This window comes from Tachypleus tridentatus, chromosome 12 (genome assembly GCF_004210375.1).
Source record: "Tachypleus tridentatus isolate NWPU-2018 chromosome 12, ASM421037v1, whole genome shotgun sequence".
Classification (NCBI taxonomy): Eukaryota; Metazoa; Arthropoda; class Merostomata; order Xiphosura; family Limulidae; genus Tachypleus; species Tachypleus tridentatus.
Window position 1 is genome coordinate 111,543,202 of NC_134836.1, and position 17,982 is coordinate 111,561,183.

The 17,982-nt window shown below is 34.3% G+C and overlaps 1 protein-coding gene across 3 annotated transcripts in view; it reads left to right on the forward strand.

Annotated features, from left to right (window-relative positions):
• The window catches only part of LOC143235354 (uncharacterized), a 63,739-nt gene extending 55,358 nt beyond the window's left edge, over positions 1-8,381 (forward strand). For all 3 annotated transcript variants that reach the window (XM_076473437.1, XM_076473436.1, XM_076473435.1), the window contains exon 17: positions 1,881-8,381. In XM_076473437.1, coding sequence (XP_076329552.1) covers positions 1,881-5,682 — 3,802 coding nt within the window. In that variant the 3' untranslated portion in view covers positions 5,683-8,381. The remainder of the gene's footprint in view (positions 1-1,880) is intronic.
• The last annotated feature ends 9,601 nt before the right edge of the window (positions 8,382-17,982 follow it).

Here is a 17,982-nt window from a genome sequence, read left to right on the forward strand (position 1 = left end):
ATTGGCGGGGCAGGTACAGTTGAACATTACTCTCCAGTGTATCTCAAAACTTAACCTGAAGATGACCTAAGGAGGTAGAAACATTGTTCTCTGCTTTAATGGTAATAGTGTTAATACAAATACCAGCTGTTCTGAGATACATTTTATTTCAAGTGGGTTTCTCCTCATCATGAATTAGTCTCCAGTATTGTATTAACATTTATGTCATGTACAGTGCTTTGACATTTCTTTCTGCATTTACTTTGGGGATATCTTTGTAGCTTTACATTGCAAGGTGTCAATCATAGGAGAGACTTTTTTTTAATATATCATGATTTTCACAGTAGGTGTTTACAGTGATTACTTTTTAGATGTTTTTTTAAGAAAGGGAGATCTTAATGAATGTTAACAATACTTTTATTAAAATGTTACAATCAATACTACATATTACTGTGCTTTTAGAGCACTGTTATCTTTTATATCAAGTTTCATAAGAACCTTTTAATCTAAGAGTTTCTAGCTCAAGCCAATTTAAAAGAAAATGAAAAAAATGCAATAATTTCTTCAAATGTTGAATAAAAGATATTGCTTCATATTAAATACTTGATTTGATAAAATGTTTAAATCAAAGTTAAACCTAAATTAAAACTAACCAACCTTCTGCATATTGTGGACAAGTTAAAGAAAATGACAATCAATTTGTTATTTGGTTCAAAAAGATGGCAGTATAAGCTGCTAGGTGGCTGCTGTCCCCTCTGGTCAGTAGTTAAACTAAACAACTATACCTAAATCTTAAAGGTTCCTCACCTAACCATTTTGCTCATTTGTGCATAAGGTTCAATTCTGGTTGAAAATTCTAATTCCATTGAAACTTAAAATTTTCTTTCAGAACATTTACTATTCTTGTTATTCAGTAGTATTAAACACATGCTAATTGATGTAATTATTAGAATGTCCAGATTGTGTTTTGCCCACTATATACATACAGCAAAATTATTGCTTCTTGAAAATTGAATTTGAGTCTTTAGTATTTCTTCATTTGGTTTAACATCACTTAAATGTCTATACGTGTATCAATAATTTTGCTCATTCTTAAAGTAAAAATTGGAGAGTTTATAACAGTTTGGAGTGAACTGTTTACTTAACTATAATTATTATTGACCAGCCTCCATTGAAGTTTTGTGTACAACATCTGATATTAATTTTATTAAAACCATGTATTGATCGGTGTGTTTTTGAATTAAAAAAGGTGTTGGTTGTAGGAAAAACTATATTTGATTTTGGAATATAATAGCGTCTGACTGATTTTTTGGAAGTGACCGTTACTTTGATCACCTTGGATACCTGAAAAATGGGTGTTGTTCCTTTCAATAAATTCCACTCTGTAAGTAAAGCATAGCTTTATCATAACTGTCACAAAATGGTTTTTACATCTTTAACATATGTCATAGTGGTTTGAGCATAGACTTGCATTGTACCTTCAGCTGTTGTGAAGTGTATTACATAGCAGTGGGAAAGCTTTTGATCATCCACATAACATTTAAAAGTTTGCATGAATTTATGAAGTTCTAATATACAAAATATATTGTTGTTAACTGCACAGCACAAATTTGATCTTTGTTTAAGAATATATTCTTAATAAGTGGATATATAATATTATGAGAGTTTTAAAAGTTCTAGCTTTGAAACCTAGAAATGTAACCTTCAGAAACAAGTAAACTTATAATATATCCAGAAACATGTTTTTTCAGGAATATTTGTAATAAGTTTTGAGTTTTAGCTATGCTGATAATTTACTTGATGTCTTCTCAGGCTTTAAAAAGCGTAGGATATTAAATATTTTTGTTAGGGTATGTGTAGCTAATTTTAGTAATTTTTTTAAATTTTGTACTTTTTACCAGTGGTGGCAGTCATACAGAACTACCAGTACCAAAAGACTCCACTACTGTTGGACTTGGTCAGCAACGTAATGTTGTCAAGACCAGTGGTCATCTTTTATCAGGCATGACTGAGCAACCAAGTTTGGTCAAGGTTTCCCAAAAATCCCAGGTTGGGGATCAGCTTCCTACCCATAGAATCCAGACACTCTCAACGGGTCAGATGTATCATGTTGCATCATTACTTAGTAATCAAGAACAAAAGAAGGAAGGCAATGTCGCCACTATAGGATCCACAGTTTTGGAGGCTTCTATAGAAGTCACAGCTCGCTCCTCTCAAAAAAATGCAACTTGCTCTTTAAGTTCTCAATTAAAAACACCTCTGCAAATTGACAACAGTCAGGTTTTGCATCAAAATGAAGTACAAGAATTGGACACCTTTAAGAGCTCTAAGCAAAATGCAGCCCAAACTGTAGACACCATTCAAGATTCTCGGCTAGATACAGTTCAGTTTTTCAACACAAGTCAGGCAAACAATAACAATAAAGATAAAATGTTAAGTCCACTTCAGGGTGTCCAAAAACAGGTCACTGGTCAGATCTGTGGAATAACTACATGTCACTTACAAAGCACAAGTGAGGGCCCTGAAACTGTCCCAGATGAGCTGATAGCTACAGGTTGCGATATTCGTTTAAATACATACCAATTATTCGACAATAGCCAAGCATTGGAGTCTCATTTAGGCCAACAATTATACATTAATCAAGGCTTTCAAGTTAATACCTCCACATTATTAGATACTACTGAAGGGTTTGAAACTAATGCAGACCAGCAAATGGACACCAGTCAGGATTCTGAATCCAGTATATACAAGCTCTTGGAAATCAGTAAGGATCCCGAAACTGACACAGAACAACTGTTGGACACCAGCCAAGACTCTGAATCTAACATAGACAAGCTCTTGCAAACAACCAATCGGAATGTTGAAACTAACACAGAACAACTGTTGGACACCAGCCAGGACTGTGAATCCAACATAGACAACCTTTCTGAAACAACCAATCAGAACATTGAAACTCATACAGAACAACTTTTGGACACCAGCCAGGATGCTGAATCTAACATAGGCAAGCTCTTGGAAACAATCAATCAGAACATTGAAACTAACACAGAACAACTGTTGGACACCAGTCAAGACTCTGAATCCAACATAGACAAGCTTTTGAAAACAACAAATGGGAACATTGAAACTAATGCAGAACAACTGTTGGACACCAGCCAGGATTCTGAATCCAGTGCAGACAAGTTTTTGGAAATAACCAATCAGAATTCTGAAACTAACACAGAACAAATGTTGGACACCAGCCAGGATTCTGAATCCAATGTAGGCAATCGCTTGGAAACAATCAATCAAAATATTGAAACTAACACACAGCAACTGTTGGACACCAGTCAAGACTCTGAATCCAACATAGACAAGCTCTTGGAAATCAGCAAGTATCCTGAAACTAACACAAAACAACTATTGGACACTAGCCAGGACTCTGAATCCAACATAGACAAGCTTTTGGAAACAACTAATCAGAACATTGAAACTAACAGAGAACAACTGTTGGACACTAGCCAGGACTCTGAATCCAACATAGACAAGCTTTTGGAAACAACTAATCAGAACATTGAAACTAATTCAGAACAAATGTTGGACACCAGCCAGGATTCTGAATCCAATGCAGACAAGTTTTTGGAAATAACCAATCAGAATTCTGAAACTAACACAGAACAACTGTTGGATACAAGCCAGGACTCTGAATCTAACATAGACAAGTTCTTGGAAACCAGTAAGGATTCTGAAACTAGGGTAGAGCAGTTGTTGGACACCAGCCAGGCTTCTGAACCCAACATAGACAAACTATTGGAAACAGCCAATCAGAATCCTGAAACTAAAACAGAACAAATACTGAATGCCAATCAGAAAATTGAAGCTAACACACACCAAATGTTAGATGTGAGTAAGGATTCTAAACCAAATGTAGACAATCTGTTACACACCAGCCAGGATCCTGAAACTAATGCAGTTGAGTTGATAAATACTGATCATGGTATTAAAGCAAACACAAATCAATTCTTTGTCACCAGTCAGGATTTTGAACCCAACTTAGACAAACTTGTAGATACCAGTCAGAACACTAAAGCCAATGTAAACCAATTGTTGGACACCAATCAAGACTCTGGACCTTCCATAAATATACATGTGAATGCTGGCCAAGATACTAAAACTAACTCAGATGAACTGCTAGACACCAGCCACAACTCTGATGGGTCTAAAGTGGAGAAGCATTTGTGTATCCAAGATTCTGAAACTAATGTGGATCACTTATTGTTGCATACCAATCAGAACATTGAAGCCATCTCAGACCAGTTATTGGACACTTGCCAGCACTCTGAACCTAATGTGAAAAATCTATTAGAGACCAGACAGGTTTCCAAAATTAACATGGATCAACTTGTGGACACCAGTTTAGACTCAGAACCTAAAGTTGAAAAGATTTTGGAGACAAGGCATGGTCCTGAAAATAACTTGAATAAACTGTTAAATACCTTTCCAGGCTCAAAATTTCAGTCAGATCAGATAATGGACACCTGTCTTAACTTTGAAAGTGATGCAGACCAGTTATTGAACGACTACCATAACTTTGAAGTGAATACAGCCAAAGCCGTGGATAACAACAAGAACTGTGATGTAAATCAGATAATGACCATAACTAAGGACTTTATTGAACATACAGAGCAGTTATCAACCACCCCTCAAGACTCTAAAGATGACACAAACAAGAAAATCAGTTCTATTCTGGACATTGACTCAAATCAGAATCTGGAAGGTAGAACAGTTGGAATAGTTGACAGTTATCAAGGTTTAGAAGCTAAGTTATGTGAGGTAATTAACCCTTGTCCTGATACTTATCAGAAATGCTGCACCAATAAGAGCTTTGGACCTAATACCATTCACATTTGTGACACCACACACGTTTCTGAAACTAATGGAAATCAGGCACAAGGTATTAATCAGGACTTTGAAGTTAATACTGACCAAATATGTGAAACCAGTCATGTTTGTGTGGCTAATACAGGGCAGATAATGGATATCAGTCAGGATGTGGTAACTGATGCAGATCATTCACTTAACATCACTCAAGACTTTGAATCTGAGACAGACCATAAATTTAATGTTAGTCAGGATGTGGAAACTAGTACAGACAATTCACTAGATGTCACTCAAGATGTTGAATCTGTGACAGACCAGGAACTAAATGTCAGTCAGGGTATGGAAACTGATGCAGACTATTCACTGAACATCACTGAGACAGACCAGGAACAAAATGTCAGTCAGGTTGTGGAAGCTAATGCAGGTCATGCAATAGATATCAATAAAGACATTGAATCTGATACAGCCCAAGTACTAGATGTAAATGAGTGTTTGGAAACTAACACAGACAGTGCATTGTACATCTCTCAGAACATTGAATCTGATTCAGACCATATACTAAATGTTTGTCAGAGTTTGGAAACTGATGCAGAGCAGGACATTAATACAGACAATGATCTAAACATCACTCCATACATTGAATCTGATACATGTCAGGAACTGGGCATCAGTCAGAACTTTAAATCTGATGCACACCAGGTACTAGATGTCAGTCAGGATATGGAAACTAACACAGATGAAGTAGGGGAGATTAATCAAGATATTGAATCTCATACAGGTACTTCACTTTATATCGGTCAAGATTTTCAGGCCGATGCAGACCAGGTCCAAGACATCAGTTAAGAGTATAGAAGTTAATACATACCACATATTTAAAGCTAATTGAGGTTTCATTTTGATTGCATACCAGTTATTTGGCTCTGTCCAGCATCCTAAAACAGTACTGGAGGAACAAGGAACTAAAAAAACCAAAATTACTTTGGGGCACAAATCCAGCATCTAAAGAATGTAATTTTGTGCTCATAGAATCTGAAGAAGTAGTGGTTGAAAGTCAGTGGAACATGAGTGATTATTTACAGCAAAATCTTGGCCTACTTTATTTCCACCCAGATGTAGTTACACCACTGATACAGAGGTTCTTTTTTCTTTTCTTTTTATCCCTGAACTCCAAGCCCAGCTTAGAAGATTCTTTCTTTTTGTGATATGTATTTATTTTTAAATAAATCTAGCAGCTTGTGACAATAACTTGCTGTTTACAACAATAATTAGAATACTGATAGAGTAAACAGTGGATTCAAGTCTGGAGCATCGAGCTAATAACACACTGAGTTCCAAAGTATGAGTTTCTGGATACTGATCAGAGGCCAGTGTTAGTTCTCCAATGATTTCTGCTCATTGAAATATGTGAAGAACCTCTGACTTTAAACTGATGTGTAATTCTTTCGGCATAAAAAAACAACAAAATTATTAATGATTCAGGCAGTGATTCTTGTCATCTAGGATACCTCATAAACATCAGTGACCCTAATGATGTATAAACTCTTGAATATTAATCAGAGGCCAGTAATAATCCTCTGAAACATCTAATTAATAACGGTGAACTATGCCATTATCCAAGTTGATAGTTCACCTTCAAATGCCATGGACAGACTTGTCAGTGATGTCATTCTGGATGATCCTCTTACTGGTAAAGGCATGATTTTAAATGTATCACTTCTAAGGTCTTGTAATGTTAATTCACTTGAGATCAATAATTAGTGGTTATATCCTTTATTCTTGTGGCAGTTTTGTAATAATGATGAAACCAGCAACAATGGTGAACTACCTTAACCTTTTAGTTATCCAATCCTTGATGTCACAGATTTGAAAACTGCCCCTCAAACTATTTGAGTACAGTTTAATGAAAGAAGCCAGCTTGTGTATTTAAAAAAAAAAAGAAGTCATTTGACATACTTTCCATCTGAACACCAGTGGATATCACTTAGTAAGAAACCTTCACAACTGTGGATCTGTTTAGCTTGGCAGTCATTTTGAACTTAGTAAAGTCTGACCTCTTTTTATTCTGTAAGTAAAACATGCAGTATGGTGAGAGGATGTATTCTGAAGCAAGTGTAATATATTTTTGCTTATTTTCATTTGTGTATTTATTGTTTCTGGTGGAAACTAATTTTCAGTTAAATTTAGTTGAAGCAAAAACGGAGAATGTCGATTCCCATTGGTGGTTAAAGATGAAAGAAAGGTTATGTGTAAAGACTTGTTCTCACAAGAAAGCTTTATTAGTTCGTCCTAGAAGTGGCTGTCAAGCTTATGTAGTAGTTGAATAAAGATTGCAATAATGCATCTCGTGTTCACTGAGACTTTTTATAATTAATTAAAGGAGGAAATATTCTTCCAAATAATGTTCTCGTGTTCACTGAGACTTTTTATAATTAATTAAAGGAGGAAATATTCTTCCAAATAATTTTCCAAAGGCTGCAGGAATAAGTTTGAGATTTTGAAAACCTGGGAAGAATACTGCATTAAGCAAGAGGTGGTGGAAAATGGCAAAATTTGCAAGGAAAAGTGAAGTTAGGATGTAAAGGTGGTGAAGATGAAACTATTAATTATTGGGTTTTGCTCTTAAGCTATAGTGCAGTTTGCAACCAATCAGATGTAGTGAAAAATCTAGTGTAAAGTTTTTAAAATCATAATTGAAGGTAAGGGGTTAGGATCATAAATTTTTGGAAGAATATTTAATGCCTGCTTAAACAGTGCATCTATATCCTGCTTGATGGACTCTTATGTTCAGTTGTTATACATTTTTTTTGTAGCAATCAAAACCACACACCAGTGAATTGTCGGTCCATTCTGTCAAAACGTTTTAGTGTGTGTTTTTAAACCTAAGCTCTAGTTTACATATATTTGTATTAGAAAAAAACTTTCTAGGGTCAACACTTAATAGCAGTTTGTTTTCGTTGAGTATTGTAAATGGGTTAATGTTACTGTTTTAATACTTTTTTGAACAAATAAAATGTAGCTGTTGGTAACATAGATCGTTAGATGTTGAGAACTTTGAAGAGTCTAGAGTAGGGTTAAGTTGCTCTTCATTCAATCAAACAGTGTATTGATTATGTATATGTTGAGTGAAGTTATGTAACGAGTTTATTGACATTATAAACACTTTATCCTCTTATAGTTCCACTAAAAGGGAAGGGAAGAAATTTTGTGGTGAGAGAAATGACATTGAAATCTAAGAAATATTTCAAACTTTTTCCCCAGGTGGAGCTACATGGGACATTTTGTTGTTCTTCCTTTTGTAAAATTTTAAGGTTACGTTTACAAAAAACTATTAAACCTACAGAAAATTGGTAGTATGAAAATGTTCTCACATTGATATTGGTTGGTATTCAGTTGGAGGATAGAGTTAAACATTCTCAACTGCTTGTGTCCCCTTTGGTGTTTTAAAACAATGTTACATTTGTACTTCAAGTGATTGTTTTAAGTGTCAGTTGCTTTGGTGTATTTTCAAAGAATATTCTTTGAATAAACTAGTACCACATTGATGGTTGTGAATTAGGATTATTTTGGTAAATACTGCCGTGGCCCGGTATGGCCAGGTTATTAAGGCACTCGACTCGTAATCCGAGGGTCGCGGGTTCGAATCCCCGTCACACCAAACATGCACGCCCTTGCAGCCGTGAGAGCGTTATAATGTTTCGGTCAACCCCAGTATTCGTTGGTTAAAGAGTAGCCCAAGAGTTGGCGGTGGGTGGTGATGACTAACTGCCTTACCTGTAGTCTTGCACTGTTAAATTAGGGACGGCTAGCGCAGATGACCCTCGAGTAGCTTTACGCGAAATCCAAACAAACTAAAATTTTATCACTTGTAAGCATTTCCGCGCATATTGTATAAGTTGCAAAAAAAAAAAAAAAAAGGTGATTGAACGTTCCAAAATAGTGTGGTCCTTTTTATTGTAGTTTTATGTAATCATTCTGGTTCAATTTATGACATCAAAATTATCTAAAAAAAAAAGTACTGGACGATTTATCACACCAAATTGATCTAAATAATAGTACTGTGGGAACAAAGTATTTTTGTGATGAAATAGAATTTGTCATGGTGTGGTTTTATTAATCTGGTAATGTATTCCCAACCTCCTGAAAACTGTGGTAACCCGACCACATTTTGGGGCAAAATTAATGCTTTTTTTAATGTGTATGCAATTCTCTTTCACTGGCCTGTTCTGATGTTTAGGTAGGGATGGAGGGAGTGGTTCGCACTTTTTATGTCAAGCTGTTTCAGTGTGTTTATCTAAACATTCATTTAACCAATCAAATCTCCTGCTATATCATGATACAGTTGAGAAATGTTTCACAACGTAATGGAGCAGCGTAGCTTATATATTTTAATACAGTTACGATTACTAGTTATAGGGACATATAGTTATTTGTTTATACAGAATTGCTGTTTTTAGTATATAAAGTCCACTTTATGATGGGTTATTACAAACAAATCACTGCCCGGTCAGTATTGTTACTTTGAGTAAAAAATAGTTTTAACAGTTCATTTTATATTCAAAATGTATTTTAGAACGAAACTAAAGTTATCCTTGAAAACCATCGTGCAGCCTTTAACCCTTTGACTGCGGTTGTTCCAAAAATGTGATTTTTGTGAGCCACACAATGTATACAGTAATTCAATTGGCTGAGGCAAATTGGCAGTCACTGGGTTAACACGACCTGTAATAGAGTGAGCGTTCTTAAGTTTGATTCAGAAACCATAACGTTTCCATGTAAATTTCTTATTTACATATAAAGTTAAAAAATATTCTGCATAACCAAAATAATGCATTTGTACATTGAATGTCCGATAACTTGAGAATTTTTTTTTAGATATATGTTAAACACAGTAGACAAGCTTACGGACAACAGAATATTTGGCATTTTATATAATTATAGGAACTTTTTTGTATGGTTGCAGTGTGAACTGTACAGTGTCTTCGAGTTGTGTATATGCTAAATTTTCTATTGATAATATAATAATAAACGAGTATATTTTGTAGGTCGTTAGGTAATTTCATAATTGGTCAGTGAAACAATTGTCCATGCCTAATTTGAAAGTAACTGCGTAGAGCCACTAGCATAACGGTGTTAGGCTTATCTATCAGCCCAATCGCTTAAACTCTCCTGCACTTATATGCAGTAATTAAATATCTATCATGGTGTTAATCACTTGTATTATCTTTGCCAAATCCACTTTAAAGCCTACTACAATTACATTGTTTCTTAGATGAAGAAATACAAATGTTAGGCCCAGCTGCTAACCTAATTGCTTTTAACTACCTTGTAACATATCATTTATGATTTCAATAACTTATGTTTTTGTTTTATTTTATCTTTACCAAATTCACTTTAAATTCAATTTATAATCACGTTGTTATTTGCTTAAAGTAGTAGAAAAGGTTATTCATTATGTAACATAACGTACTGTCGATCAACATTTGACTGCACTCGGTAATCTTTAGATACGACAATTTGAATAGGTTACTTTGGATTGTAAATTAACAGTGAAGTCTCCTCTTCCCCAGTGGCATGTCTGCGAACTCACACTATTTGAAACCGGGTTTCGATACCCGTGGTAGCCATTATGTAGCTTTGTGGTGAACTTGTCTCGAATGATTTTAACAGCAATTGGTCAAGACATGCTACATCGTTTTAGCATAGTGGTCACTAGGAGCTTCATCTTCATGTCTGGGTGGTCTTGTCAGAGTAGTGTTTGTTATTTGAAACATTATCCAAAGCTAGTTAGTTAACGTTGTAATGGCCTCTTTATTAGTTTATGTTGTTGAAATAAGCGAGTTGATCTCCAGTTTGTCATCTGAAGTTTATTTTTCACGCTGTTGGTATCGGAGGCTGGAATGTCAGCTTTGGGTTTAGCTAGCTGTTAACCAACTAATATTTCTTACCGAACATCATTTTATCATATAAGTTACTTGTGGTTTGTTTTGGTTTTTTGAAAATTAAAACTACCAAAATGGACGTCAGAGTGACGATACGCAGCACAACACGTTTTCATTTGTGGGCGTGTTGGAAGTGACAGTGAGTCGGTCTCGCTGTTTGGTTAAAACGACGGATGCTGTTGCCTGGTTATATTTCGTCGAGTTGATAGTTGTGAATTAGAAAGTAAAACGATGACTATGCCTAAACCACGAAGTTTCCAATGTGCATGAGATACTTTTTAGATCTAAAATACTGAAACGGTTTTCTTGATCCAAATAAACGACTAGAAACTGGAAAATTTGTTGAAATGATAATAGAAAATAAATTGCTACATTGAAATAAATATGTGTGACAAATTCAACTCATGTCTGAATCCATTACTGTATATAATACGGTAAATAAAATTGTATAACTATTTGTGATTAGGGCAGTACCACAGATCATTCGGATGTTGTATAAATTTCTGTTAAGCAGTTAAAGCAATGTGTGTGTATGTATATATACACGCGCGCGAGCGCTTGAGCTATACAAAATATTTATTTTAGATAATTCATATCTGTTATCTTTTTGTTCCTACCTATTTTTGTATTTGTTGAAGAGATATGTTAAATCTGACACCATTAAGCAATAGATTATGAAACACCGTGTGGTTCATTTAACTATATATACACACAGTAGTGAAATGATTATGGAAACAGTGGACAAAATACACATATTGTAGGTTTGCAGCCTTCCATCTGGAGCGAAGAGAAACTGCTGTTTCGGAATTCCCCATATCGTCTTCCGAGGCTTACCCTAAACCTAAATAACTACCATGTAAAAAAAAAAACTCCCAGAGTAGTGTGATAATGTAATGTGACAAAGATTTGACTGATGATAACTACCCGAGACAGAATGATGGGAAATCTCGTGTTTCAGTGAGATCTGTGTGAAGACATCGAAGAGAAATGAATACAGTTGATAATAGAAGCGATCGTATTAGCCTACATTCATCAATAGTAACGCCGATTTTGTCTGACATTCAACAATCCATTAGAGATCTAGCCAGTAACCTAGTTGTAGCTGAATACAATCTATATTAAATTGTAAAACACGCAAGACGAGAACAAACAACTTGACTGAATTGTAGGTACAGTACATTTGAATAACATTTTGCAATTATACGTTGGCAAACTTATGGTAGCACAAAAAAAAAAAAAACATTTCAATTGTGATACAAGTTTGATTAAAATCTTTTTGTTAAGTAACTTGGCCACCTTTTGACATATATTCAGGATGGAAGCCGTCAAATATGTTGAAGCACATACCTACGAAATTAGACAAAAAAAAAGTTTTTACTCAAGTAAAATACTAAATGTATATTGTCGATTAAGTCCTGGATAGTTCTCCACATCTAACCGATATTTATCTAATACAAACGAACGTACCATGTCTTGTAAGTTGTACAAAACAGTACTTCCTAAACAATTTTAAGCTGATTTTTCTCTTACGTAAATAAATAAAATAAAGATTTGAGGACCCAACCAATAAAAATGCCTTAAGTGATTTTTAAAATGGCCCATACTTCAGCATGGTAATAAAAGAACAGTGCCGTGGTAGAGACATGCGGTATAATTTATTTAATTCTGTATAACTTCTATCAGCTTGTTTATTTTCGGCCCATTTTTTGACGACACTCCAGCAAAAACTTCACGGATCCAAGGAGGACCACTGCTCACATTTTGGGAAACTGCTATAGAAGGGCTAACACGTTTTGTGTAGTTGACTCGGAATGTGTTTATCGAAATCTGCCGAGCTTTTATCTCGATGAATAGAGGATTTTAACCCAACAAAAGTGATTCAAGTGCATTCTTTTAAGTGGAAGTTAGTAACAATTTTAAAATTCCAATAGATTCTCTCGGTGTGAATAAGAGTCCACGCTTCTAATGTCTCCTCCACCCCATCATTGTTTCAGGACTTTTACTACTATATTCTGCTAATAAGACTATTTTATCCTCTGGAATTTTATTTATAAATGTAATAGCTAAACTACTATTAAAACAATTTCCAAATGTACTCAACAGATGGCGATAAGTCAGCCATATTTACGTTTTGTTTTCTTTTGAATTTCGCGCAAAGCTACTCGAGGGCTATCTGCGCTAGCCGTCCCTAGTTTAGCAGATTAAGAATTATTTTACCAACGAATAATGGGATTTATTGTAAATTATAACGCTCCCACGAATGAAAGGGCGAGCATTCGAACCCACGACCCTTGGATTAGGAGTCAAGTGGCTATGCTGGGCCTACGTATTAAGAACAATAACAGAATTTGGTGTTGGAAGTTTTTAAGTAGCAAAGGGGTTCTTAGTTAGCTCTAGAATGACTATTGATTATATATTCTCATTATTTTACGGGCCAGGTGGTTAAGGCAGTCGACTCGTAGTCCAAGGGTTGCGGGTTTGAATCTCCGTCACTCCAAACATCCTCGCTCTTTCAGTCGTGGGGGCGTTATTACGATACAGTCAATCCCACCATTCGTTGGTAAAAGAGTAGCCCAAGAGTTGGCGGTGAGTGGTGATGGCTAACTGCCTTTCCTCTTACACTGCTAAATTAGGGACGACTAGCGCAGACAGCCATCGTGTAGCTTTACGCGAATTTCAAATCAAACTAAACTAAACTATTAGAGGCCTTAAACTTGACATTCTGCTGATAGAGCACAATAACAACCATATATGTACCACAATACATGGACATTGCCCTGAAAAGGATCAGAGTAATATTCAGTTCACTCTGACCTAAAAATAGAATAATTACAAATTTCAATACTGCAAGACCACATAAGTACGGGGAGGAGAAAGAGGTCAAATAGAACCTGACTCTCCAGGGTATGAACATATCTTACCCAAACACCGAGAGAGAGAGAGAGACAGAAGTCTTATTTCGTAAAAGAAGGTGGGGGAGAGGATAAAGAAACTTCATCATTCATCTAAGGTCTCTACATTACTCCATAATGTACGCTTGCGTGTTAATCTGACCTAACTAGAAATATTTCTCGCATTTGGAGGCCTCTTCCGAGCTTGGCTGTTCACCACTCCCAATGATATTCATTCATTCTATTAGAGCAGGCGTTAACGATAGATGGTTAACTTCCTATTAGACTATTAGCTAAAAGTTACGAACTGTTTGCTCGGATATCATCTGTATAACTTTGCGAAAATATGCCAAACGAAGAAAGAAAACCGAATTTTTGCATTTTCGAAAATACTACAACCCAAAGTTTGAAAACACCTGCTTTTGAAGAAAAATGTACAGATCACTCGTATTGTGTACTGAAGCTTTAACAGCCAAACAAAGCAATATTTTTATACCAAATATGCCTTCCTTTAACCTATTACTTATATGATAAAAACTACAAATATTTTTGCAAGGTTTGTTTATTCAAATTCGCGCGTAGCTGTACTCGAGGTCTACTAACACTAGGCGTCCCTAATTTTGAAGTAACGCATTCAAGAGAAAACAGCTTGTTAAAACCGTTACATTTTGGGTCACTCTTTTACTAAAGAAAAAAGACGTTATAACGTCTCTGCGGCTGAAAGGATTCGGACTCGCAACCCACAGATTACGAGTCGAAAGCCCTAACTAATCAACTGGGCACCCTGTGGACTTTTATAAATATTGATAGTTGACAAAAAGAAAGTGCTTGGTAAGAATAATAAAAGAAACGCTTAATATAAGATAAAATTAAATGAACTTATTTTCAATTATGAAAGCTAATGGATAACTCTGAAAACAACCAAAAATGATAATATGTATATATTTACTTTTAAAATGTTTACTGCTACAACATAAAATTCCTCTGAGAAATACTTTTATAAAAATAATTTACTTTGAAAACAACACTTAATTAAACAACAAAGAAAAATCACTTTGTAAAGAAACAAACTATGCACATTCCGAAAATGTTTTCTCTATAGTATTTATAAACGTGCAAAAATGTTTATTCCAAACTGTTAGTCATTTGAAAATTAACTACAACAGTTAAATAACTAAAGAGAGTAAACACGAACGAAAACAACGTTTATGCTTTAAAATTTAAACAACTAAGAAAAGGATACATTCTCTGAACAACAAGTCGCTTGAAAATCACTTTAAGTGCTCACGAGAAATCGTTATGAAAACAATACTTCGTGTAAAGTTCAGATTATGAAAACAACGCTTGCTGTAAAGTACAAACTAGCACCAAAACATCTCTAAACTCAATATGAAAATCACACCTGTATGAAAATAAATGTTACTATGAAAGTCTTTTGTGAAAATAGGAGATTTTGTATAATATTTATTACTGAAATATAATTCAACTTAATAATTTTATTAAGCCTTTATCTTACTAACTAAATTACATTTGTATACTCAGATTCAAACATTTAACAACGCCTGAAAAATTATCTATATTGATCTTAATGTTATCAGCCTTTGTTTTGCTTTCGTGAAACAATAATTTTGTTCGTTTGTTGATAGACAGCGAGATAATATGGCGTCTGATACAAAGATGTAGATTTATTGCTGTGTTTTTGTATTTTTATGGAACAAAGACACATCGAGCTACGTACTGAGGCCACCGAGAGGAATCAAATCCTGGATCTTAGCGTTTAAGTCTATAACTTACTGCTTCTCCACCATGTGACATTCCTACTATTTACTCCAAGCTAATTCGTGTTAAATATGAGAAGACCTACCAAATTTTACTCTACATCGTGCGTTATACCATTTCTGTGTTATTTTCCATGAGACAGAAACATCACCCTTTTCTCAAAAATGCTTTTTAATATCTCATCAAAAGTGTCTCTGTTCCAATTTTCCAATATTTTTCGTGGTGTAATTGGAAGAATACAAAAAAAAGACGGCGCCCGAATGTCCAGGTAATGTAATTTGAAGACTTATTCGACTACTTTTGGCGGCTTCTTTCATCTCGCCTAAATGAAGGTGAGGCCAATTGGAAACCTTTAGGCCTTGGTTTTTCTGTGAAAAGAACATGAGGTAGGACGACGGCTGTAAAGGGTCGGGCTAAAGAGACCAGATATAGATTTACCAGCCTGGTATTATTTTATTTATAATTTAACTTCTTTTATCGAAAATTTATCTTATAACTAGTTACTGTAATAGCGTATATGTAGAACAAATAAATAAGGTTTAAACAATAATAATTTGAATTTATGTCGCAACTAATAAAAAAAATTATCATTAAGCCTTTGGATACGAAACAGCAATAGAATTTAAATAATTGTTTTTGATATTAATGTGAGTTATGCCATAACTCGATATTTTTTCTCTCTTTATCACTAGTGTCGGAACATTAAAGTATTTTATGCTTTCTGAAGGCTAAACACTATGCTAATACATGTAATTAAAGCGGAAATTGCGTGGTTCAAGAAATTGTGTTTTGGCGGTTCTTTCAAAGCATCGTACTTACGCAACATCAAAGACGTAAGAAGGTCTATATGTTGTTCTGTACTTTATTTTAATTAAAGTTATAATACCCATACCAGCCATCTTGAGAATACATTTTTACTTCAAGTGGGTTTCTCGTCGTCACAAAATATATTTTCACCATTCACTTTCCTAAAATGTTTAACAATAAAAGAGTGGACGGCTTTTGCTTTCAACTCGTAAATTCCGTTTATAGCAGATATCAATAACATGCGTAACCCAGTGTTGCAATTCTTATTAGATATCTGTAGCGCTACCTACAACCGGCTTTGTGAGATTTAAAGCTCAGTAAAAAGCGTTTATAAATCAGTAATTAATTATAAATAGGTGATAACGCTGCAACAGTATTATGTAACAAATGTCAAAAATTAATAACCAAAATTAATAGATATTGAAGGTCTAAGCAATTATTATGAATTATATACATATATATATATTAAAGCATTAATAAGAAATTTACGGAAACGTTACTGATGTGATTTTTAAAAATAATTTGACATTATTACGTAATAAACCACAAACCTAAAACCTTACCTGCCTTATATTAGAAACTTAAAACTTGATATAAATTTTTTTGTATTTTTTTTTAATTCTAGGGAGAAACTGAGAAAACTAGAATTATTTGCCAAGCACTACTTGGGGAAACTTGTAGCTTGTTTTTTTCTGTGTGTTGTTTTTTTTCTTTTTTGCGTAATATGCTTAAAAATTGCAGTTAACATGATATGTAGTAGAGAACGTATTTGGAATACACTTTATATTAATGTTTCTAAATATACTCCGAACATAACCAAAATATTCTAAAGCTTCACTAATTTTACAAATAAGTGAATATATATATATGTGTATATATATATATATATATTCTAATTAACAGGTCATAAACACGCTTAAATTTCTGATATAATTTGTTTAAACTTTGGTAAATGCTATGAAATTTATGATATAAATACCTTTGAAAAAATGTCTTAGTTGACAAAACTTTAGGTACCAAAAGAGTTTCACCTACAAGTGAAACTTTTCTGGACTATTATTTAAAATTAATAATAAATAATAAATAATAAATAAATTAATAAATAATAAATGATCAAAACAAAATCAATACGTATCAGTTTCACAAGTGACGTTTCGTATTATGTTCGTTTCTTTGTTTCAGTTAAGAGAGGCAAACCGCTGGAAACATAATTAGCATCCTATCAAAAGTTATCGGTATTTGTGTGACGTCAACCTTTCACTTAACTACACTATAATGTCATTGGAGGGTGTCTCGCTTACACGCAAGAATTAAAATATGTCATGACTATAGTTTACGTGTGATATTAACAAACTCGTCGTCTTCCGAGTTAAAAAGAACGACTTCTAACTGGAACATCACTACTTCAGGTTTTATTATATGACTTGGAATTCTATCATAGAAAACCACATTATGGAAAACGTAATAGTAATCCTATTAGATAAAACCACCCCTCTTACAGTTAGTGCGTTGTTTACTATTTGTTGTTGTTAAGCGCAAAGCTATACAATAGAGCTACGTGTTTTTTATCCATCGTGGGTATCGAATCTCAATTTTTAGTGTTAAAGCCCTCAAACACCTCCCCCCCTGGACAACGAGGTAGGAGTACAGTTAGTGCTACATCTCTGATTTTAATCACGCCTTCATAATAGTAATGTTAAGTACAGTTTTCTAGAAAATTCCAAATT